Source organism: Alexandromys fortis, unplaced genomic scaffold (assembly GCF_014885135.2).
Source record: "Alexandromys fortis isolate MF-2015 unplaced genomic scaffold, M_Fortis_MF-2015_v1.1 scaffold_3, whole genome shotgun sequence".
Classification (NCBI taxonomy): domain Eukaryota; kingdom Metazoa; phylum Chordata; class Mammalia; order Rodentia; family Cricetidae; genus Alexandromys; species Alexandromys fortis.
Window position 1 is genome coordinate 2822047 of NW_026067909.1, and position 23390 is coordinate 2845436.

General features: G+C 44.9%; 1 protein-coding gene across 1 annotated transcript in view; it reads right to left on the minus strand.

Annotated features, from left to right (window-relative positions):
- Positions 1–23390, minus strand: part of Adam12 (ADAM metallopeptidase domain 12) — a 312949-nt gene that overhangs the window by 218119 nt on the left and 71440 nt on the right. Inside the window, exon 3 of the mRNA XM_050137344.1 lies at positions 15625–15698. Within this exon, the coding sequence (XP_049993301.1) occupies positions 15625–15698 (74 nt within the window). The remainder of the gene's footprint in view (positions 1–15624; positions 15699–23390) is intronic.

Consider the following 23390-nt stretch of genomic DNA (forward strand, 5'->3'; position numbering starts at 1 on the left):
CGATGGAAATTCCATTGCATCATTTATTAATATTCTGTGTTCCATGTATGTCTTAGTTATGTTTCTATTGCTGTGATTAACACCATGACCAATAGCAATTTGGGGAGGAAAGGATTTATTTCAGCTTACAGTTATAGTCCTTCATGAAGAGAAGTCAGGACATCAACACTGGAACTGGAGTTACACATGGCTGCGAACTGCCCCGTGGGTACAAGAGACACAACTGCTCTTCAAAATTCTGAGTCATATCTCCAGTCCCAAGCCAGTGGCTGTTTGGAGATGCCAGGGATTGAAGAATGTTTTCCTTTTACTAAGAAATAAGAACTGATAATGTTTTACTACTCAGTCTCTAAATGTCAGAAAGAATCGATGTTCAGGTTGTCTCAGTCTCTTAGAAGTTATAGGAACTGCTTCTAAAGAAATCCTTGCCATGTTTTTAGAGTGTAAGTAAAATATGCATCACTTAGTATTTTGGTGCATGTATATGTGTTTGCAAGTGTGTGTGTGTGCGCGTGCACACATGTGCGTGTGTGCATGTCTATGTATGTATGGGGGTCATTGGACAACCACCAGTATCATTTCCCAGGCACTATCCATGTTTTTATCTTTGAGACAAGCTTTCTTACTTGCCTGGAGCTCAAGTGGAAGGCTGGCCAGCCCATGAGCCTCAGAGACTGGCCTGTTTTTTATCTCCCAAGCAATGGGACTGCATGCATGCACTACTTACTGTACCTCCCTTACCCCTGGGCTCTGGGGCTCAAATTCAGATCCTCGTGTTTGTGCAGTAAGCACTTTGCTGACTTAGCTATTTCCCTGACACATATAAAACTTTCTGAAAAGTCATGTGTCAGAACACAGTCCAAGAATCAAATCACGTGAGGGGGATTTCGAGAGCTTGTGAGACTCCTCCAAGGAAACAAGGCAAGGGTCTTGTGACCTCAGTTTCTTCAAAACACAAAACAAAAAAGCTCTTGGCATGTGCTTTTGTGCTTCTCCCAGGTGCACTGGATAGGAGTGAGTTGACTTCAGCTGTTGTTAGTCATGTGCCTCTATAGAAAACGATGCTTTTGCCATGTGTGGCTTATCCTTGTGACTGAACACCTTACTTGTGTGATTCTTCTTAACCCTCAGAGTATAAATTGTCTGATGTGCTGAATAAAATTGGCTATTGCATGAGACTTTAGTCCACCTCATTTTCAGGCCCTGCTCTCCCAGGTCATGTACCAACCAGAACAGTGCCCAGGAAAGAGGTTGAAACAAGATCTCCATTAGTTCAAAGTTAGCCTAGACCACACAGTAAGACCTTGTCTCAATCCCCATCAAAGTCATTGAAGATGTAAAATGAACTTGATATTTCTAGATATAAATTATTGGTTACTGGATCACCTTAAAACGAACCATTACCTAATATGCACAGTAAAACAACATATATTATATATTATACTACAATATAATACATGGTATATAGAGATTTTGAGTATATTTGGTGTATATCCATATAAGCATTGAAGCTTCAAATATATTCTATGAATTCCCATTCTTTATATAGTATTTGTGTTTATTTTCATATTTCCCTTTTATAAGCTTTCCTTGCCAAAGATTATAGAAGAAAAGATGTCAACCCATCAAAAATATCCAGCTGACTCTTGTCTTTGGCAGCAGAAAGCATCCATTTTACTTCAACTCCTTCCAACAGAAATGTTCTCTGCATGTCCATCTGGATTCCTATCTGTGAAGGTCAGTGGGGAGGGAAAGATGGACATGCTCAAAGATGATAGAACTGGCCTTTGTGAACAGAATCTTTTTTAAGATTTGCTACCCCAAACTGAAGTTTTATTCTCGTGACTCATAGGCTCCACATGGGATGGTATGAGAAACAAATCCTGGAGTCAACACCGCACCTCAGTCACCTGCTTTAAGACTAGAACAAGCATCCTGGAGGTACCCGAGCCCTATGTCCATCATCACCTTGTTTTATTCAACAGCCTCTGAAGAGGCCAGTATTTCATCAACTGAGAAGACCATGCTGGCCCTCCTGTTTTCGCCCAGTGGCACCCATGCCTCAGGTTGAGGGGTTTCGTCTTGTTTGGGGTGCTTCCTAGCATGCATCCTCCCGACAACGTGGGCATTGCACTTGGATAGCTGCTGGTTAGAATCGTTCCTAGGACATGTTCTTTCCTAGACTGAACATTTTTACGTGTTTAACTCACCCAAGGAAATAGCCTAGTCTGACTCTAAGAATGAATCCCACACTCCTCCTGTCTCCAGGGAACAAGTTTGAAGCCCAGGGCTTCCTGGTTTACAAAAATACAACCGAAGGAGCAGATGGGCTCACACAGGAATCAGTTAGCTAGTTTCCATGCTTAAATATGGCATATTCTCCTTGATTCTTTCTGGGTCATCAGTACCCGTGTGTCTGCCTCTGTGGCCAAGCCACATATTCCTCCCAGAGAGATGAGAATGGATTCTGACGCTCAAAGATCCTAGGGCTATAGATCTCAGATGCAAAATGGCTGTGGGAGAAGCAGCTATCTGGAGAAATGACTAACCTTTCAAATATAAAGATGTACTTTATGGCCTGGTGTTAAAAGCGCAGAGGTTTGGAATGAAGTGCTCATAGAATGGAAAGTGTGTGGTTTGACTGGGAATGGTCCCCATGGGCTCGTGTATTTGAACGTTTAGTTCTCAGTTGGTGAAGCTGTTTAGAAAGGATTTGGAGGTGTGGCCTTGTGGGAGGAGGTGTGTCACTGGAGGGTGGGCTCTGAAGTTAAAAAGTCCATGCCAGGCCCAGTTTCTCTCTCTGCCTTCTGCTTGTAGACCAGGATGAAAGCACTTAGCCCCAGTACCATGTCTGCCTGCCTGCCTGCAACTATGCTGCCTGCTGATTTTTTGTCATAGACTCACTCTCTGAAACTGTAAGCAAGCTCCCAATTAAATGCTTTCTCTTAGAAGCTGCCTTGGGAATGGTGTCTCTTTACAGTAATAGAAAAGTAAAGTACAGAAGGGGTAATGGGATCAAGTCACGATCATTACCTTCTTTGGTAAGATAATAAACTAGATCCAAATGTAAAGAAAGTTCAAATACACTTCCACGGCCCCTATAGTAAAATTTTTAATATTTTAAAAAATATATTTCTAACCAAGCTCCTAATATTCAACCTGTCCTACTGATACAAATACACAATCTGGCATTAGTTACTTTTGTCGTTTGCAATGACAAAATACTCAACAAAAGTAACTTAAGTAGGGGGAGTTTAATTTGGCTCACAGTTTAAAGGGGCTGCTCCATCATGGCAGTGACGGCGGGGTGACTGGAGTGGAGGGCAATTGGTCACCTTGGATCTAGCTTTGGAAAGCAGGGAAAGAAGATGGCTTTCTCATGCTGCTTTCTCCTTTTTCATTCTAGGACCCTAGCCTAGGGGTAGTGGTACTCACACTCACGGGGGGGGGGGGGGGTCTACCCTTCTCAGTTCAACTTTTCTGGACTCATTATCTTCCTGCACATGCCCAGAGGTGTGTTTTCACACAGAGGAGGGAGGGAGGGAGGGAGGAAGGGAATGTAATATCTGAAAAATGTTAATTCTGCCTGGAGTGTTGATAGTACAGAATCACTAGTGATTTTTAAATCTGATAAAAACCATTATTTTGCAGGGTGTGGTGGCACATGCCTTTAATCCCAGCCCTGGGGGTTGGGCAGAGGCAGGCAGATCTCTGAGTTCAAGGCTAACCAGGTCTACAGAGTGAATTCTGAGACAGCCACGGTTACACACAGAGAAACCTTGTCTCAAAACAAACAAAACCCCATTATTTTTAATGCTCCATATATAAGGTTCTTTGGGTAAGATGATGGGATGTGTGGGGATGGAGAGTCTGACAGAAAAGCATTCATTAGTGTACAAGGATTATCACTTGGTGGGTACTAATTTTTAAATCTCATTTACATAATAATCAGCTCCCAAGCCCACCAACAGGCAGCCTGGACCCTCCTGACTCACTCCATCCCCAGCCTACGGAAATTTATAACTCTCCATGGTGCCAGCTTGAAGTGAAAACTGGGGTCAAATGAGGTTGAGCAAGGTAGGGTGAATGAGACAGAACACTGGACATGGCTGTCTGATGTGGACTGGGGTAATGAGAAGAAAGGGTGAAACCAAGACGGCATGAAAACAGGCCACAGCCCTGAATTGGGACTTTTGGGAAGCCAGAGGCTTCAGGTGAGACTTCCAACAGCCTGGAAACTGTGGCTTGTCTCTAAACCTAGTGTGATAGTTGGTGGTATTTTTCAACTTAACGGAATCTAGAAAATGACCTGTGGATGTTCTTGTGAGAGATCATCTTAATTACATTAGACGGATGTGAGAAGTTTGTCTATGGAGTCTTGTCCTGATAGTTGGTGGGGGCAGCACCATTCCCTATGCAAGTGATCCTGAATTGTATAAGAGCATTAGCCAACAAGAGACATTAGCTACCAAGAGGCACCTTCCACAGTTCCTACAGCACTTCCTTGGCTATGAAGTGAGTTCCTTGGTCAGAGACAATGCTGTGTGGAATAGCAACCAAGAAGAATGTGTATATCCCTTTCTCTCTCTTAAACAAAATCTAACCCGATTAAAATGAGCTTAAACATAAAAGCTGAGAGAATGCCATCAAACTCTGAAGGAAGTAGTCTAGCAAGAAGATGGTTGAAGCTGGGTGTGGTGGCACATGGCTTTAATCCCAGCATTCAGGAGGCAGAAGATGAGAGATCTCTGAGTTTGAGGCTAGCTGGGTCTACAGAGCTAGTTACAGAATAACCAGGGTTGTACAGAGAAACCATGTCTTGATAAAAAGAAAGGAAAGAAGGGAGGGAGGGAGGGAGGGAGGGAGGGAGGGAGGGAGAGAGAGAGAGAGAGAGAGAGAGAGAGAGAGAGAGAGAGAGAGAGAGAGAGAGAGAGAGAGAGAGAGAAAGGGGGAAGGCGGGAAGGCAGGAAGAAAGGAAGGAAAGGGAGAAGAAGAAGGTAGAAGGAGGAGGTGGCTGAAGCTGAAGGAACTGTGGATGTCATGAGACCTGCCTTAAGTTCCTGCCTTGGCTTCCTGGCTGTCATTCACTATGATATGGAACTGTAACCTAAAATAAATCCTTTCTTTCCTAAGTTGCTTTTAGCCAGAGTGTTTATCACATCAACAGAGAGGAAACCAGGGCAGTCACATAAGGGAACTACACTCCAGGTTGTCCATTCCAGACAATGACTTTGAAGTCAACATATCTTTACAAAATCCCCTACTCTTGTACTCTCCTGTGGCAGCCCGAGAACCAGCTGAATCTGGCTCCACAAACTTAGGAAAACTGCACAAAAGCTTCAAGCTCTCCTGCACACTAATTTTGCTGTCGTAAGTGACTGATGAATCTTAGTGGCTCACGTGAACATAAGTGCCATGGTTGTTCTGCAGAGGAAATGAAAACCAGGAAAAAGTCAAGGAGATGTTTGCCCTACATAAGTCAGCTCATGCAGCACCTTGACATCAACCCAGCCATGCTCAGGGCATAGGGACAGTACAATGACATCCACAGATAGCACTTAGTACTCTTAGTGGCCGGTGATCACTTCGAAAAGACAAGGCTGCCATTACCATGTGTTTGGGCTGCAGCTTCAGAGAGAGGGAGCTCTGCACTGCAGGATTCCCATTGGCAAACCATCATCCCGTATGGGGTCCAAGAATGAGCAGCTGAAGTGAGGAAAACGGATATGGAAATCTACTTCGCTACTTCATCCTCAAGCATCCTTTGCAGGCCCTCATCTCTTACGCAACCTGATTAAGGATGCTACACTCCCAGGTTGCCACATGAAGAGACACGGTTGATCTTACGCACGTAGACACTTACATGTCAAGTCGGGTTGGTGGATAAAACATTCCAAAATGGTGTTCTGACCTTTTCCAGTGTCTGTACAACTTCAAATGAGGAGAGATACTCGAAGGAATTCAGTTCATATTAGGAAATAAAATTTAGGCCAATTAAAATGCTCTTAAATGTTAATGCTGAGAGACTGTTACCAGATCTTGGGAGTTTTGTTTAGTTAGAAGATGGCAGAAACTGGTAGCTTGTGACAGCTCACAGCTGATTCTTATGTCCACAGAACTGTCCTCTAGACCTCTGCCCATGTACTCCATGTGTTTCAGTGGCCCTTTACAGCCTCCTGATTCTCTGAGGTATGAGCTATGGTGAGCTAAACATATGTGGTCACACCTCATAGGAGAAAGCACTCACTGAGGCAACTGGAAAATGTACCAGCTGCAATGTCAGGAACCTCAGACTTACAGGTGGATTTTCCCTGCTAGGCCCAGCTCTGAACAACAGAACTATCTTTGAGGATGGCCATGATCCTCCTGGTCACCAAGCACCTGCCCTAGGGCTCAAATGACAAAAAATGCTGATATTTTAATTTTATTGAGGTTAATCTTCATTAAAAGCCACCTATGGCTACTGGTCTCTGACTGAAGTATAAATATGTGACTTTAGGAAATGCATTGAAAGGACAGATCTCCATACACTACAGAGAGCTGGAAGCAGGTATCTGCCTCCTTAGAAAGCTCCCCAGTGGTGCCAACACTGCTGGCCTAGGAACAATTTCCCAGGTTTCATCTGGGGAGGAGGAACTGCCTAAGCTTCTAGAAGAGGGGTACCCACTGCATGGATGCAGACTAGGGGGAACTTGGAAGAGGTGCTGGAGGGAGCCTACATGCCAAGAAGCTCCACCTGGTGCTTCTTGAATGAATGGAGCAGGCATTGTCCTTGATTAGGAAGGCTGACCACCCTGTCCCCACTTGGAATCGACCCACTTTAGGTTTATGCCGCTCTGCACTGAGGTCAGTTGCATAAACTCACGAATTCGAAAGGAAAAGCCTAGTTCAGCTCATCATCACCCTCCATGGGTCACCTCAGCACCAGGTTCCATGTTGTGCATTTATCTTACAAGACTGTGACAGCCATAATCCACATCTTTGTGCCTCTGCTCGTTGCTGCAAGGGTAACTCCTCGGTATGTTTTTAGGGCTCTTTACCCTGACCAAAGCAGCCTTCCTGGCACTTCTTGGGTCAGAGACATCCAGCCCTGGAATCTTCTGTTCCATCACCGCAATTGCTCAAATGTTCTTCAAGGTCAGTCCATTCTGCATCAAAAATGTTCCAAGTGCCTTCTTCTGTCTGTGGACACTCATTTGGTCCATTCCCTTCCCCTCGATAACAACAGCCGTCGTGCCTACTCTTTAAACCCTCCAGTATCATCTTCCCACACAGCCAGAATTACCTGAGCCATATTGTGTGACTGCCCTGCTGACAGGCTTGTCTGCCATGCTGTCCCACTGTCATGAGAAAATTCTAGGTCCTTACACTGGCAGAAGACCCTTCACGGCTTGACTGTGCTGCCTCTTCCTGCCCCACCTTGCTTAACAGCACAATGAAATACTTGTTTCTGTAATTTCCCTTCCTCATTACTCTGGACCTTTGCTTAGCCTTGGGAAGTCCTTCTGTATATGTGTTGCTTTTATTGGTTAATGAACAAAGAAGCTGCTTTCGGCCAATGGCTTAACAGAACATAGCCAGGCTGGAAAAGATATATAGAAAGAGTAGGCGGAGTCAGAGAGAAGCCACATAGCCCTGGCGGAGACAGACGACGGATGAAACCTTACCTGGTATGCCACAGCCACGTGGTGATACACAGAGTAATAGAAATGGGTTAATTTAAGATATAAGAGTTATCCAGAAATATGCTTAAGCTATTAGCCAAATAAAAGCTTTGCAAATAATATAGTTTCTGTGTGATTATTTCGAGTCTGGGCAGCTGGGGATGAACAAACAGCCTCCATCAACATTCCTTCTCTCCTGAATCCTCTACCATCTGTCCACATTCCCTGCTTCACAACTATGCACATGTGACTTGGATGATGCCTCCTCAGATACATCTTAAATGACATTCATTTATACATCTTCCTTCCTCTCAAGGTCAGGCTGGCGGTGTCCCATACCTTCCTTTTTTCCTTGGCTACAAGCACCATTAATTTTTGTCTGCTGCTTTTGCCATGAATCTTTCTCATGTTGGCTTGTCTGTTAGAGGTCAGACTTTTACCTTATTGTCATCTCTCCAGTGCCCACCACCAGGTCAGGCTCTTCCGACATCGCCAGTGCCCACTACCAAGTCAGAGCATTCTGACATCCCAGTGCCCACCACCAGGTCAGACTGTTCCAACATCCCAGTGCCCACCACCAGGTCATATGTGAACCAGATATTTGTGAGCAAATGATGAGGGGGGTGAGTGAACACATATCAACAATGTATTAGCAAAATGCTGACGAGTATTTGTGAACAGGATAAGGGGTGCAGAGAGGTGCAGCCATGAATCTAAGTAGCTGAGAGTGAGAGTTTTGTTCTCCTAGATTTGACTAGTACTTAGAATAACAAGGAAATCAGAACGCATGACTCTACAGGTGGGTTGGGTTTCTCTAAGAAGGGAAGAAAAAAATCAACACAAAGATTTTACAACTGAAGTTGTTGAGAATATCAACAATGAAATTAAAATCCTGCCTGTAACGAGAACCCAAAGGATGACTCCTGCTAATCCAGGTCTGGTCAGAACTGAGATGTGTGGTCATTACCCAGCCTTGAGGAAGAGAAGAGGTAGGACCCATTTTTCATTCATCCATAAAGGGTAAAGTGGGGCACAAAATGAAGCCAGCAGTGTAGTGTTATAAAATAACAAGAACCACAGGCGTGGCAGAGAAACCATACTGAAGCCACTTACAAGTGGGCATCAGAGATAACACGAGCACTAATGTTTCAACACTGACTGTTCATAGTGACCCCATTCTGAAGACCAAGAAATGGGGGAGACCTTAAACAGCTTCCTGTAGAAACAACAGTTGGGTTTCAAAGCTCCTCTCTTGGAACTGTCCCCTATATCCTGCAGGACATGCCGTCAACCTCCTAGTGACTCATGTATCATTACTGCAGGCTGTTCAGGGTCCATCATTCATTCACTAGTTTTATAAGGGTTCGCTGGTGCCTGCCATCAACAGACTGTAGAAGATGGCGGTGGAACATCAAGACCTCCCCTCTGACCTTAGGCCATTCTTGCTCGTGTTGCCTTGAAGGCGCCTGTCGGTTCAGCAGTCTCATTCACAAGTGCACTGGCCAACTTTCCTGAACTCACTCGCAGGGTTGTTTTTTTTGTTTGTTTGTTTTTGTTTTACTGTTAACTCAAGCACATTTATCCCCATTTAATCTCATCTTGTTAGTCTTGGCCCATGGGTCCAAAGTGTAGAAATCTCTGTAATCCAGACCCTTCTGGTTCAGGACCACTTCTCCCCTCAGCTTTGTGCTGCCAGGAGATGTGATTTGGGAACTCCATTATGTCTTTATAGCAGCTACTGCTAAAACCCCGGGCCAGGGGGAGGCAGAATGCACACATTGCCCTAAGGCAACCAGCAGCAGCTTCTCCAGCTGTCTACTGTGATGCAGGTCAGCATGAATGATGGTCTAACATCCTCTTACAGGGGCACATTGCCAAGTCTTAATCCAACAGATGCTGTCTCCATACCAGCCACACTTCTTTCCTTTGTATTGCATAGTCTGAGGAATGATCTAGAATAAATACCCTTATAAAGATGTCTCAAAAAGTCACAAGGAATCATACTATTAACTGTTCACCTAAAAACATGCATAATCCTGTGTATGAATACAATACATTGTTTTAATAAACCTTTCAGTCTGAATTTGTGGTACTTCTTTCAAGAGCCTAAAAAAACCTAACAAAAACTTCAACAACAGACACGAGAGGCCCTCTTGAGTTATTGGTCATGGCTGTTCAAGAGACTCCCAAAACAGACAGCCTCCTGTTTTTGCCTTTGGTGGTCCCTCAGAGGTGCAAGCTAAGTTTTTGCTAAAGACACTATGTGCTTCAGAAACAGGGCCCAGAGACCACTGCACTGGAACTGACCTGTTGTCCCTCCCCTGAGGATTAATTTTCATGAGAATAGAAGGTACCATGCAAGCCTCCAAAGTAGGTAGGCAACTAACAGTCCTACTCATCTATGACACCTATGAAGCAGCCCACAACACCTATAAACAACCAGTGTATTATGATAGCTCTAATGTGTAATAGTGGCACACATACCTTAGTGGTAACCAATAGCTCTCTGATTGGACTTATGATCCACTGAACAAGAGGGAAACCATGCCTGGCATTAGAAACCTAGACAACTAGTTAGTCCTGGTGAAGTTATGGATATTGGAGAAGAATCTAGAACCACTATTTTGCTAAACCAGCATAACCCCTAATGACAATCTATAAACATTTGTCCTTACGCTCACAGATGAAGACTGCAGTCTTCATCTCTCAACAAGGAAGCGTATCTTTGCGATAGAAGGGGACCACTATAAAAAACCACGACCAACCAAAATGCAGAGTCATGGAGTCCAATCCCAATGGATGCATCCTCAAAACAACTCCCATACCTGAGGCTCAGAGAACACTGAGGGAAAAGGAGGGGAAAGATTGTGAGAGTCGCATGACCAGGGAACTTGCTGTGAGAGTGGTTCTCCAAGTAACATCCTACACATATAACATCTCACCAACATAGCTGACAAAAGCGAGCTGAACAAGGGCGCCACTGATGGACATGCTAAAATGAATGAGGTCCGCAAGGCCTCGACCCTACATACAAAACACTACAGACAACTGAGGAAAGCGGGGAGTGGGAGAGGGGCTCTTCCCTAGGGAAGAGCATACCAAATGATTGTCCAGCGCCAAACAGTCAGCCCTGAAAACATACCCACAAGCACATTATATGGATTGAGCAAGTTATATTTAGGGCCAGGAGTGTGTACACAATAACAAAAAAGCGGGCCGTGATTTGAAGGAGAGTAGGGAGGAGTATTTGGGAAGTTCTGGAGGGAGGGAGGGGGAGGGGGAGATGTTATTGTGTTATAATCTCAAAAATTAAAACAAACACCCGCCTAGATATATTTATGCCCACCATGGAACAATGTTTAAACACCCTCTCTACTATGGTTCTGGAGCAAAGTGCTAATTAAACTTGTTCCTTAGAGATGGCTGGAACTGTTCCAGACAGAATAAAAATCAATAGTGACATTCTTTGCGCTCAGAGAATTCCCAAGTATAAATTTAGTTTTCCATGGATTTCCCACAAGCAACCACCTTTGATCGGTCGGGGAACAGGGCTTGCAAATGGAAGGCTCCCTGGGGCGGAGAGATGGGTTGAATGGGGTCTAGTGCTCTCAATTTGAAAAATACAAAATTGGAAAATAAAATGGCTGTCTAAGCTGGCCAGCATGTCCCATAAAGCATGTTGATCAAAGATGCAGTTTCTGAAACACTGAGGAATGACTAAGGGAATCTATGGGGATGCAGGGGAGTCAGAGCGGCTAAAACCTGGTCCCGGTTGTCCCATCGGCAGACAGCAATGCCCTGATAGATGCTGCTTAGGGAAACATAATGTTTCTTTAAACATTCAATTATGGCTACACAAACACATATTTTAAGCCACCGGCAGATCTCTGGACAAATTAGGGATGCTAGAAGGCAAACCAAACAGATTCCCTGAAATGAGTATTTAATAAGAAGCCAGCCCTGTGAAGAACTGTCTTACCGTGGAGGAATTTGCTAAGGATAATGAGGGGACTCTGCCAGAATCAGCTTTAGATGATAGCTCTTATGACTGAAGGGGACAAGGCCACTCTTAGTTCAGTTTTAATTGCTGAGCAGGTTTTTAATTATAACAGATTTCAGGGTACCCAGGGGTTTGGTGCTCAATAGGTAGACCATCTTTGCTCTCTGGGAGTTGCCAGAGGATGTTCAAAGGTCTTTAAAAAGGGCCCTGCGCTGGATGTCCTTCCATGACTGGCACACACGTCATCCTTCCTCTTTTAAACATTCCTAAGTCTTGACATTTTAAAATGAAATTCTTTCCTAACTTATAATATGGTATATTCTTATTGTAAAATGATAAAGGCTTTTATAATTCCTATGTCCACAGCAATGTGGCACGCATGTCGTTTAAAAACGGACACCATGTATGCCATTTCCTAACATGATATTTACATTGGGTACATCACGAAATTTCTTTTTGATAGTAAAGTTCTTCATCATTTTAATATCTCCCGCCAATATAATTTTGAGGAAGAGACTCCACAGTGAATGACTTTGAACCTGGAGCTAACTCCTAGGCTGTAACAGGCTGGCCATCTGATTGGTCAGACCCTCAACTGTCCTGGATGCTAAATATTTAAATGACCTGTTCTTATTTCTTATAGCTTTATTTGAACAAACTTTCTAAATTGAAATTCCTGGGCCAAAGGCTATGGAAATTAAAATTTAATTATATGATGTTTGATTAATTACCTTTTGTGTCTGACAGCATGAGGGAAATCCTAACATTTTTACCCTGCTCACAAAATGGTACATTTTGGGGTATTCATTGCTTCATTTTTAATAGACGTGTAGCCTTCTTCTAGAAAGGTCACACTGCATATTTGGGCAAAGCATCATTAAAAGAGTAATAGCAGAACGTTCTAATTATGAAAACATTACTTTTAACAGAATGTGGTCGTTAAAGTTGGCACAGGTGGGGACTGAGGATGGAGCACACACAGGCCCTGGGTTTAATTACCAGCAGTGTGAAAATCAAAACTGGTACATCTAGCAATCAGTAAATCAAAGCTAGCGTCCAGAGGGGTAGGTTATGTCCTTGCCATATATTTTAAATTTATTACAATAGGTTTTTTTTATTAAGTTATTTTTTTCTTTTTGGCCAGGACTGGCCTGGAAATTCCCTATATAACCCATACTGGCCTTAAATTTATGGAGAATTTCCTGCCTCAGTCTCCAATGTGCTGAGATTACTATATACACCACCATGCCCAAGTAATCTATATACTTTTTAAAAAAAGATTTACTTTTATTTTATCTTTATGAGTGCTTTGCCTACACGCATGTCTGTGTACCGTGGACTGTAGTGCCCAGGGAGGCTAGAAGAGGGCACTGAGTTCCCTGAAATTGCAGTTACAGACAACAGGGAGCTGCCATGTGGATGCTAGGAACAGAACCCCAAGAGCTCATAACCTCCGAGCCATCTCTCCAGTCCCATAATCCGCACACCTCAAAAAAATGGGCTGATGAAGAGATTAGGAAGAAAAAAAGACATTGAGAAGAGAGGGTTTCTTGCTTCTAAGTTTTCTAATTCTGAGGTTATTTCAGGAAAGGCCCAAAGGGTTGGACAGGAATAAATCGAGGCACCTTGGGGATGATTTTCCACACAAATTATCCCCTGTCTTGTTGTCAGCCTGCATCACGCTATCTCCAGTAACAGGGCGAATCACTTCCAGAGGGAGCCATGAGCAGAACGATTAATTAAGCCACTTTCCAACCCAGAGAACCAGATGGGGCCAAGACAGTGTTTTATATGGAGGGGCAAGTCAATAATAACAAGTGAAATTAGAGTACGTAGGATTGTACAAAGACTCTGGTGTCAGCTCGAGAGACCAAAGCAAAGCCATGCTGCTAAGACAGGAATCCACCTTTGCGCTCACCCCGCCACCCAGGGTTTGCATGTTGGTTTATTTTGCTGTAACTCTTGGTGTCACCCCCTTGGCAGTGCTCTTGTCCTGTTCCGGAGCAGACTTTTTGCAGTAAAAAACCAGAAAGGATTTCATGAGATTTTTCCACTCTCTTACCTACATCCCTAAGATCGTGTGTAAATCAGGGTCACAGTCTTCCCCTGTGCTGGGCAACATGTTCCTTCAACAGCTAGATACCTGGAGCATACACCACACAGACATTTCTAAGCCCATGCTGCCAATAATAACAACCCATAGAGGACACGTGACACCACGGGCGTTCTTATGAGATTCCTGTTTGTTTTCCTGTGTCTTTCAGATAGCATCTAGAATACAAGCTTTTTTTTTTTTCTTTCTCATAGCTGTGACCAAATATTTGACAAGAAGCATCTTCAGGGGAGGTTTGTTCTGATTGACAGTTGGGGAGCACAGTCTATCATGGCAGAGAATGCATGGCAGCAGGGGTGTGAGGCAGCTGGCCACACTGTACCCACTGCCAAGAGCAGAGAGCAGATCAGTGAGACAGGCTATACAGCTGATCTACCTTCCCCAGAGAAGCCCCACCTCCTGAAGCTTTCACAACCTTCCAAAGTAGTGCTACCGTTTGAGAACCAAGTATTTAAACACATGAAGACAGTTCATATTCTAGCCACATTCCCTAGTTACCTCAATGGAGATATTTTTAAAGCCATATACTTGCAGCAATAAAAAAAAAAGTGAATTTCTCACAATATTCTTAAATGAACAAAAACAGAGGGGCTGAGGAGATTGCTCAGTGGCTATAGTTCTTGCTATATAAATATGGTGACTTAAATTTGGATCTCTAGCACCCACATAAAAGCCAATATCTACAATCCTAACACTAAAAAACAAAGACAAAAGGATCCTGAGGGCTTTGCCAGGGAAAACTTAGTTGTTTAGCTTCAGGCTCAATGAGAGACCCTGTCTCAAAAAGCACAGAGCAATTGAGGAAGTCAGCTTCTGGCTTACACATATAAATACACATCGATCTATGAGCGCGCACACACGCACACACGCGCGCGCGCGCACGTACACACCCTAATTAATTACAAAGTCTAGAAAGATCTTTAAAACATTTTCTTTCTGAAGGCAGAAACATAAAGGCAATATAATTTTCAGTTCAAGGCCCAAGTATTCAATCCATGTGCCTGAATCTATTTTCAAGTCATCAGGATATAAGAAAAGCTAATACATATCATATATTCACTGTTTTGCAAGCCTTTGATCTACTTGGTGGTGAAGGGTAGACATGTAAGAAGAAACGCAAAGTGGCAGCTTGCAGATCCCAGGGAGCAGGCTGTGTCATTTTATATATACCAACTGAAAGTACTGTGTGGCCTTAGATGCCGCATGGCAGGACATCTCTTCCATCTGGCTTTCTTAGCCACAAACTCTGATCTGATGAGCATCCTGATTTGCCCCCACCAAGATTCACTCTGGTTGCTGGGACTGTATGTCCCCAGTGGATGTCTTCCTTCTTCTCTCTGTCAGCTCCCTGACTCCCCACCCCATCTTACTGAAGAGTGAGGAAGAGAAGCTAGCTCCTGCTTTAATCCAGGTGGGACCTGGCAAATAGAGTTATTCCTTTAAACACAGACTGCTCGCTGGAAGACCTCATTAGCTAGAGGAAGAATTAAATAGATAAGAAAAGCCCTTTGTAACCGTGGCACTTGCGGGAGGACTGGTGTGGGAGGGGGCGTGAGATGGAGGTGAAGAGAGTTCTCAGTAGACACCACTTCACCTGAGAAGTCATACACAAAACGTAACAATACCCATGTTCTCAGAAAAGCAAACAAAACAAAAAACTGGAAATTTATAATTTCTCCCTTAAAGGGACAAATTTTTAAATAAAAACATAAGAGGAGTGTGTGTAATACTGGAGCAAACTTGTGAGATCAAATACATCCTGACGGTGACCTGATTACAGAACAGGTTTCAGCGAAGTGTCCTAACTTTCTCCTGTGGCTTTCTGAACGAGAATGGAGTTGACTTACTCGTTCCTTTCCAGACGTAGGATCAGTTCTCGGCTCTCCAGCTGCAGCTGCACAGTCAGCACATCTGGATGATCCTGGAAGATAGATAAGCAGGAAGTTAGCTGGAAAGCACTTGGCTTCACCTTGCCAATGTCCTGATGGTCGACATCACTATAGTCAGCAGAGAGGAAGGAGGGGGCTGTCAAGACTGATTTTGAGGGAGATGGAGGGGGCGGGGAAGAGGAGGGGGAGAAGCTGATTTTCTTCTTGGGGACTTTCTTTGACTCCAAGCACCAAGGACCAGAGTGGCAGAATTGGAAAATGGGACTCCTGGCCCTGATGTAGCCTTTGTACTTTTTCCTCTGTCTATTCCTCCTTTGAGCCTTTTCCCTCTGAACATCGACCCTGACCATCCCATCTATCCTTTCTCCTTGATCTTCCCCAAGCGCACAAAGGGCACCTCTATTCCTTACCTGCTCACAGTGGGAAAACCTAAAGTCCTCCCCTAGGCTCTCTGGCCACACCCACCCCTCTACTGACTGTAGCTGGTCCTGCAGAGCTCTAAAGCACCTCTCCTGCTGCCAAGGCCCCTCCTATCCTTCCCTCCACCTTTTTCCTGTTCAACTCACAGGCAACACTCAATATGTGCCTTCCTCCTGTCGACCCTTCTAACCCGGGTCCTCCTGGGTCCGCCTTTCTTCTCTTCCCATCCATCTTCTCTAACCATGGAAGGACACTTACAACTTCAGTCTTGCCCGAGCCTGTGCTCAGATCCTGGCATTTGATGGTTCCCCATGTCCTCTCCTTGACAGGCCTTTAGCTCCTTCAACACATGCCTACCCTGTCTTCCTTCCTCCCTCCTTACCTGGCTCTAGTTCCTGATCGTGCCTGCCCTTGGAATGCCAAGAGTTGTCTTGCTGCTCTGAGAACCTGCACATGCTGGCTTCTCTATCTGGGATGCGTTTCCTGTCTACTGGAATCAGCTTAAAAGTCAGCTAATAGGAGAAGCGTGACCTCAGCACCAATCTCCTGCTGCTCTGTCCTTTTCCCCTGAGAAGGAAGGGGCCTCATACCTACTTGTGATCAGTGTGTTGGCCTGTGCTTCTTTATAACGTTTATGAAAGTGCTGGGCCAATCATAGGTGGAAGTGAAGGAAGGAGTCCATCCCTGCTAGGGAAGTGGCTCTGCAGATCTCTCTTTCTTACTCTTGCTCTACCGCCCTCCCTCCCCCCTGCTTCTCTTGGCTAACCCATTTACCCACACATCTGGGGATGCAGTGCAGTCCTAGGGATGGTGCCGCCCACATTTAGGAATGCGGCTTCCTACCTCAGTGAACCCAGTCTAGACAATCTCTCCCAGATATGCCCAGACACTTGTCTTCAAGATGATACTAGATCTTACCAAGTTGATGACCAGTTCAAACCACCATAGTATATTTGGAGGGGTCTGGTTAATTTAAAAAAAAAATCTAGTAGAGGAAGAGAAGGGAGGGAGACTTTCATTCCAATGCACTCACTGACGGGATAGTTTAGTTTAAAAGCATGCTTACATCCATTTTCCTAATTGTTATTGATTGAAGACCATCAAGCCCAACATTCCTTTTCTGAAGATGATATATTGATTGATCACCTAACAGAGCTACATCCTTTGTTGGATGTGCAAAGAACACTATTCATTGAACCAATCAATCAAATTCTAGTCAATATGCCAAAGACATTTAGGCAGTAACTATGATTTTATCTCTTAAACCGAGGAAAGTACCTCTAAACAAATATGCAAAGTGTATCGATGCACTTTTCAAAAACAATAAAATAATATGGTACCTACTCCGCAAATGAAAATACGGACTAGTCCCCGAGTTGTAGAAAGCACATTTTTCTAGTTTGCTTTTCTGATTCTGTGGTAAGCACTGTCACCGAAAGAAACCTGGAGAGAAGAGGGTTTACGTGTCTTACAGATTATAGTCCATCGTTGGGGGAAGCCAAGGCAGGAACCGAAGCAATGGACCCGGAGGAATGCTACTTACTAGATTATTACACCCAGCTTGCTCAGTTACATTTATTATATCAAGCCCAGGTCTAACTGCATAAAGATAGAACTGTTTAAAGTAGGCCCATGCTGTCTTTCGCAAGTGTGTGCCCCAATCTTTTCTTATGAGGGCACCTGCCTTGTTAGGTTAGGACCTACCCATATGTTACAGATTGAATCTGAAATGCCCCTCTCAGGCTCATGTTTTGAATGCATGATTCCCAGTGTGAGATGCTATTATGACGTTGTGGCACATTTATGAAATGGAACCTACTGGCGGAGGTGGGGCGCTAAGTACAGGCACTTGAAGGCTCCTAGCCCCTGGATATGGCTTCACTTTCTGCTTCCTGGTCCATGCTCAGGTGAGTAGCTGCTGCCAATGTATTTCTGCGTCCATAAGTTGGGCCGCCACAGCATTCATTCCCTGCCAGGATGACTGAAATTGATGATGAGCCAAAATTGATCTTTTCTTTCTTAATATATCCTGTCAGGTATTTTGACCACAGTGATCGAAAGGTCATTATTGTACCCTATGACCTTAGTTTATCCAGGCAGCCTCTTAAAGGCCTCCAGATGTTCTACATGTCATGGTTGGGGGTTAGGGCTTCAGTAGATCTGGCAGGGCCAGGGACGTGGTTCACTCTACACGTCTCTTCTTCATTATTACATCCAACTCACTCCTTACACACAGATACAGACACACACACACACAGACACACAATTTTCAATGACTTAGAAAAATCTGACCCTGACCTTGAAGCTGAGGCCACGTGGCAATGACTTGGTACCAGACTGAGCAGCAGCAGAGACTCACCCTCAATAGCCGTGTCTATTCCCATCACAGCCTGAGGTCATCCTTTCCAAAGGACCCACTGAGAGCCAAAGCCATCCATCTGAACCATCCCCGCTGGAAGGTCAGGGGGATCTCATTTTTCAGGCGTAACAACAATATTAAAATACTGCATTCAAGGGAACTCGGGAATAACTAAATCCCTCTCCAGCACTAAATAAATGTTTCAGACTGCAGCCCTGGCATTCATGGGGCACAAGGGAGGCGTTTATTGCTATGAATATTTAGAGGCATCTTGATTACCACTTTAATATTAGCACGTTAGCTCTACAGCCTGCGAGATCTGCACACCACGGAATGCAGAGAAGACAAAACTGAACTAAATGCAGGACAGCACGGTGAGGAATTAAGGCAGCACCATCCCAGGAGGTCCCTGGCTTGGGGCCTATGTAGTTATTACATAAGTGATAGTGATTTTTATCGGTGAGCTGGTGATCTTTATTTTTTGCAGTGGAAAATTGGTATTAGCATGGCCATGTGTCCAGCTGTGAGCCGAGCCCAGGCTCTCCACAGTGAAAGCTGCTTGGATTGTTGCTCAGGGGTAGAGTACTTGTCTAGCATGTATAAGGCCCTGAGTTGGATACCTAGCACTGCCAATATGCACGGACACACATGAGCAAACACACACACGTGCACATGTGCACACACATGTTCATATGAAATGAGGTTTTATTTTTACTTTCCAATACTGGGTTCACTAATTATATCGGGTAATCGCTCCAACTTCATTTTGTGGCCTAGGACACACCATTGCTTTTCCCTCTGGAGAGTATAATGCATGTCTGAGAAAGTATATTCCTACCCTCTTCTGGCCCAGGCAGGGCTTTAGTTCGCCTTGACGCCCCCACCCTGGCCCAGTTCTTAATCTATTTATGATTATGGAATTAATTAACCCTCACGTTTGTAGCAAATGATTTAGATTTTTATAGATTTATGTTGGCCATGACCACCTTAGCAAGCCACGGGCTCTCTCCCTGGTTCTGCCTCTTCTAGCAAATATTACCGGTGGGTACTCATTTGTGTTTTCATTTATTTTTGAATGGTTCACTTCTCCCAGGAGAGCAGAATCACTGTGAAGGCAAGCACGCAAAGGCCCATCTATGCATGCTTTCTGTACCATGCATGGCTACCTAGAGACACACATAGGCGAAGGAGGGCATGGAGATGCAACGGGAGATCCCAAAAGAACACTTTACTTGGGGAGAAGAGAGACGCCACGACTGTAAACTTTCTCTCTGGAGGCATGAGAGGGATTCCAGACTCTCCTCACCACACACTGTTCCTGAGAAACACATTGAACCTCTCTAGAGCCTCACAGGCTGCCCGCCTCAGCCAAGAGTCTGACACCCCTGAGTGTCCCAGGAGGCTATGACACAGGACCCCTTACACAGTCAGTGAGAATGGATGTGTGTGTGTGTGTGTGTGTGTGTGTGTGTGTTGTTCTTCTGAGGGTGGGAGGCCGGTAGGGCTTGCTTTGGTTGAGAAAGGTGCTTCCAGTTTTCCACTCCCTACCCCTTGTGATGCTGGGAGAGACCCCAGAATGACAGGCCAGTACTGTGCTACACAGCCACACACCCCAGCCCCAAGGGAGCTGAAGGATTAATCTATCTATGGCCCTGGAGAAAACCAACAAGGGTGCTCCTTTCTAGTCTCTTAACACCCCAGAGATTCATTCCTGTGCACCTCAGTATTAAGACATCAAAGTAAAAGGGGAGGGCTCTGCCTAGGGTCACAGAAAAGAAGCGGAAAGACTTACGACTTGTGCATATTCCCGTAAGATTTGAGGTGAAGAGTCCAGGATGCGGCCAGGAGCAGAGAAACCCTGGGTCCACCCGCATTGGGCGCTGCTGGAGAGAGCCTGGCAGGGGGATTTCACGAAATTCCTCTCCTTAGAGGCCTGTCTCCTAATGATTTTGTCTTCTGGACCTCACGGAGACACGACAGTAACAAGACTGGTTGGTGACAGGATGGCCTGGGGGTGGTAAAGTGACGTGGTGGCCGATATGTAAGACTGTGTGGTGAGGTAATGACTTCATCGCTGTGCAGTTTAATGACATGACATCTGGAGGACAGGATGCCATAGACAGGGAGTCAGGGGACAGGACTGAGCTAGCATCAGCCTGCTGAAGTCTACCTCCAACAGGATCTTGCTGACAGTTCCCCAGCAGTCAGTGATGGGGGCCCTCAGCCCTGTCTGTCCTCTCCCCTCCTCCTGCCGTTAGGCATCTCTTTGGGTAGTAAAGGGAGACAGAATTACACTCCCAAGTGGCCACAACTGCCAGGGACTCAGGAACATGAGAAGGCAATGTCTGAATAGGGAACTTCTCATCAGCTATCTCCTAAGGTACCTATGGTACCCTTGCAACCCAAGCCCACAGGCAAAGCCCCTGCAGGCACACAGGAGGCAGCAGCCTCGAGACACCAGTCTCTTGGTACCTCTGTAAGTGACATCCTTCCTGAGAAGTATCATCGTGTGCAGACGGCCTGGCTTGGTGTCAGGATCCAGTTCCAGGGAAGGAACCTCAGACTCCCTCCAAAGGTCCAGAGGGAGGTGGCTGAGCATTTACCTGTCTTCCAGGAGTCCCCTAGATGGAACATTAGGACCACAGAACAACTTCCCCACCTTTAGCCACAAAACTATAGCAACCGAACCAAGACCTAGTTCACACTTTCTTGAAAAACACGGTGTTTCCCTTTAAGAAGTGACTCAGTGGGAGGGGCTCCAGGTAGATGAGTGTCCACAGATCAGTTGTCAACTCCATAAAAACTCAGTTTCCTCACTAGAAAAACACAGAGACAACACTCGTTCCTTGTTCACGCATCATTTGAGGAAACCAGGACTAGCTCAGCTCGGGAGATAAAGGGGCCTGTGAGGTTGATTACGAGAAAGGACCTTGAGGTGGAGCAGTTACTTGCATGTTTAGTTGGGTAGGAGTCAGTGTAGTCAGTGTGTGTGTGTGTGTGCATTCAAGCGTGTGTTTGTGAGTGTGGGTTACACATGTGCAGGTACTTGTAAAAACATATGCATGTAGGGGCCAGAAGTAAAACTTGTGTAATTTCCATGGTGCCGTCCACCTTGGTTTTCATTGGTCTTCATTGGCCTGGAACTCACTGATTAGGCAAGGCTCGCTGGCCAGCGAGCCCAAGGACCCACTTGGTTTTGCCTCTCCAGCACTGCAATGATATGTACCACTACACGTGCCTGTGTGGGGTTACCAAAAAGGTTAACTGGGACAGGAAGTGCCCCCTACGGGTAGCACTATTCCCTGGGCTAGGACCGAGGACCGTATCAAGGGACTGAGTGAGCTGAACACAAGCATCATTGCGTTCTGCTTCTTGATTGTAGTTGCAACAGATCCAGCTGCCTCCAACTCCACTGCTGTGACTTCCCAGAGGACCTGGGAAACAAACGCATGCTTGCAGAATAAGCAAATTTATAGCCTGCGCTGTCTTCCCAGCCTTGCCTTGCTCACTTTGAAGATGGAGAAAAAAAAATACAGACTTTGGCCCCCAGCCACAAAGAGCAGATTCTGCCACACCTCTAAGGAACTGAAATGGATCCTGCCTTGGTGTCTCCTGAGACGCAGGCTGGCTGAGCTGTCTTCTTTATCTTGTTGGGATTTGGAGTCCAGCCACACCCCACTCACTGGACTTGAGGCCAGTGACCTGGGAGATGAGAAACAGACGCTGTTTTGAGCCATCTAAGTCAAGGCCATTTTTTACGGAAGCATTCAAAGCTGACATCATTAAGAAGGTTGTGGAAGGATCTGAGCGGTAAAATGCCTATTTGTAAACCTTCCTACTTGATGAAACGAATGTGTCTTCCTCATAGAAACCCAACAGCAAAGGGAACCGTGATTTCCTAGCCTGACGTCCGTGAGACACCATATCTCTTATTATTTGAGTTTATCCAGATGAAGCTCTTTTTAAAAGCTTTTTGTTATTTAGATCTAAATGGCCATCGTAAAATGTTTTTCTTTAAATTTTTCATAAAGCGATGTTATATGTTTATTAATTGAGGCTCTATTTATGAGTCAGGCTTCAGGCCAATCCTGGGTGGACGGCTGGAAACAAATTAGCTTTCTCCTTTCTCCCGCATGGGAAGACGATTTTAAGTAATCTGTACGCGAGCACCATCCCCGTAGCAGACAGGCATGAATAAAAGCTTGCGTGGATACAGTGCAACACTCATCTCTAAATTTCACCTTGGCTTGAAATAGCTTAAAGGTAATACTTCCTGTGGGGTGCAGATGCAATCGTGGCATTAAAAATATTACAGTCTAGCACAGAATTGCCTTCTGGAATGGCCTTCCAACAACACAGCATGCACCGTGTGAATTAACCAGAAATCTTGGTTTCCTATTCAAAGTTCATTTATCTAACTAATTTGATGTCTGGAAACATTTACAGTCTGCTTTGTTTTCCCCCTCAGCAACACCATTTCAAACCCGTCACTCAGAGGAAGTTAATAGCTTAAGTTGCTAGTTTGTTTGCACGCGAGCTGTCTTCTAGAGAAAATGCACCTCTCTCGTGTTGACCGAGAGCCATTTACCAAGCATCACGGCAATTGCCTTCAAATAAACATTAGCAGAATCTAAGAAGCCCTTTAAAGAGAGCTGCTATTGATCACAGTGGCACTGCCAAGTTGCTGTGGACTCAGCAAAGCAAAGTGCAAACAACTTCTATTACAAACAGGATTACGGCTAATTGCTAAGCTTTTGTAAACCCATTCTAACTGGGCCATGAAAGCTCCCCCCAAGCTGCATACAGACCTTGTGAAGAGAATTCACATGTCATGATAATCAGACACACAGTACAACTGTCACCAGCTTTGCCCTTTGCTTGCCTTTCGTGCTATTTGTTGAGTATTTGAGTTTCTGAATAGGGGGGTAAAAGGAAGCAAAAGATG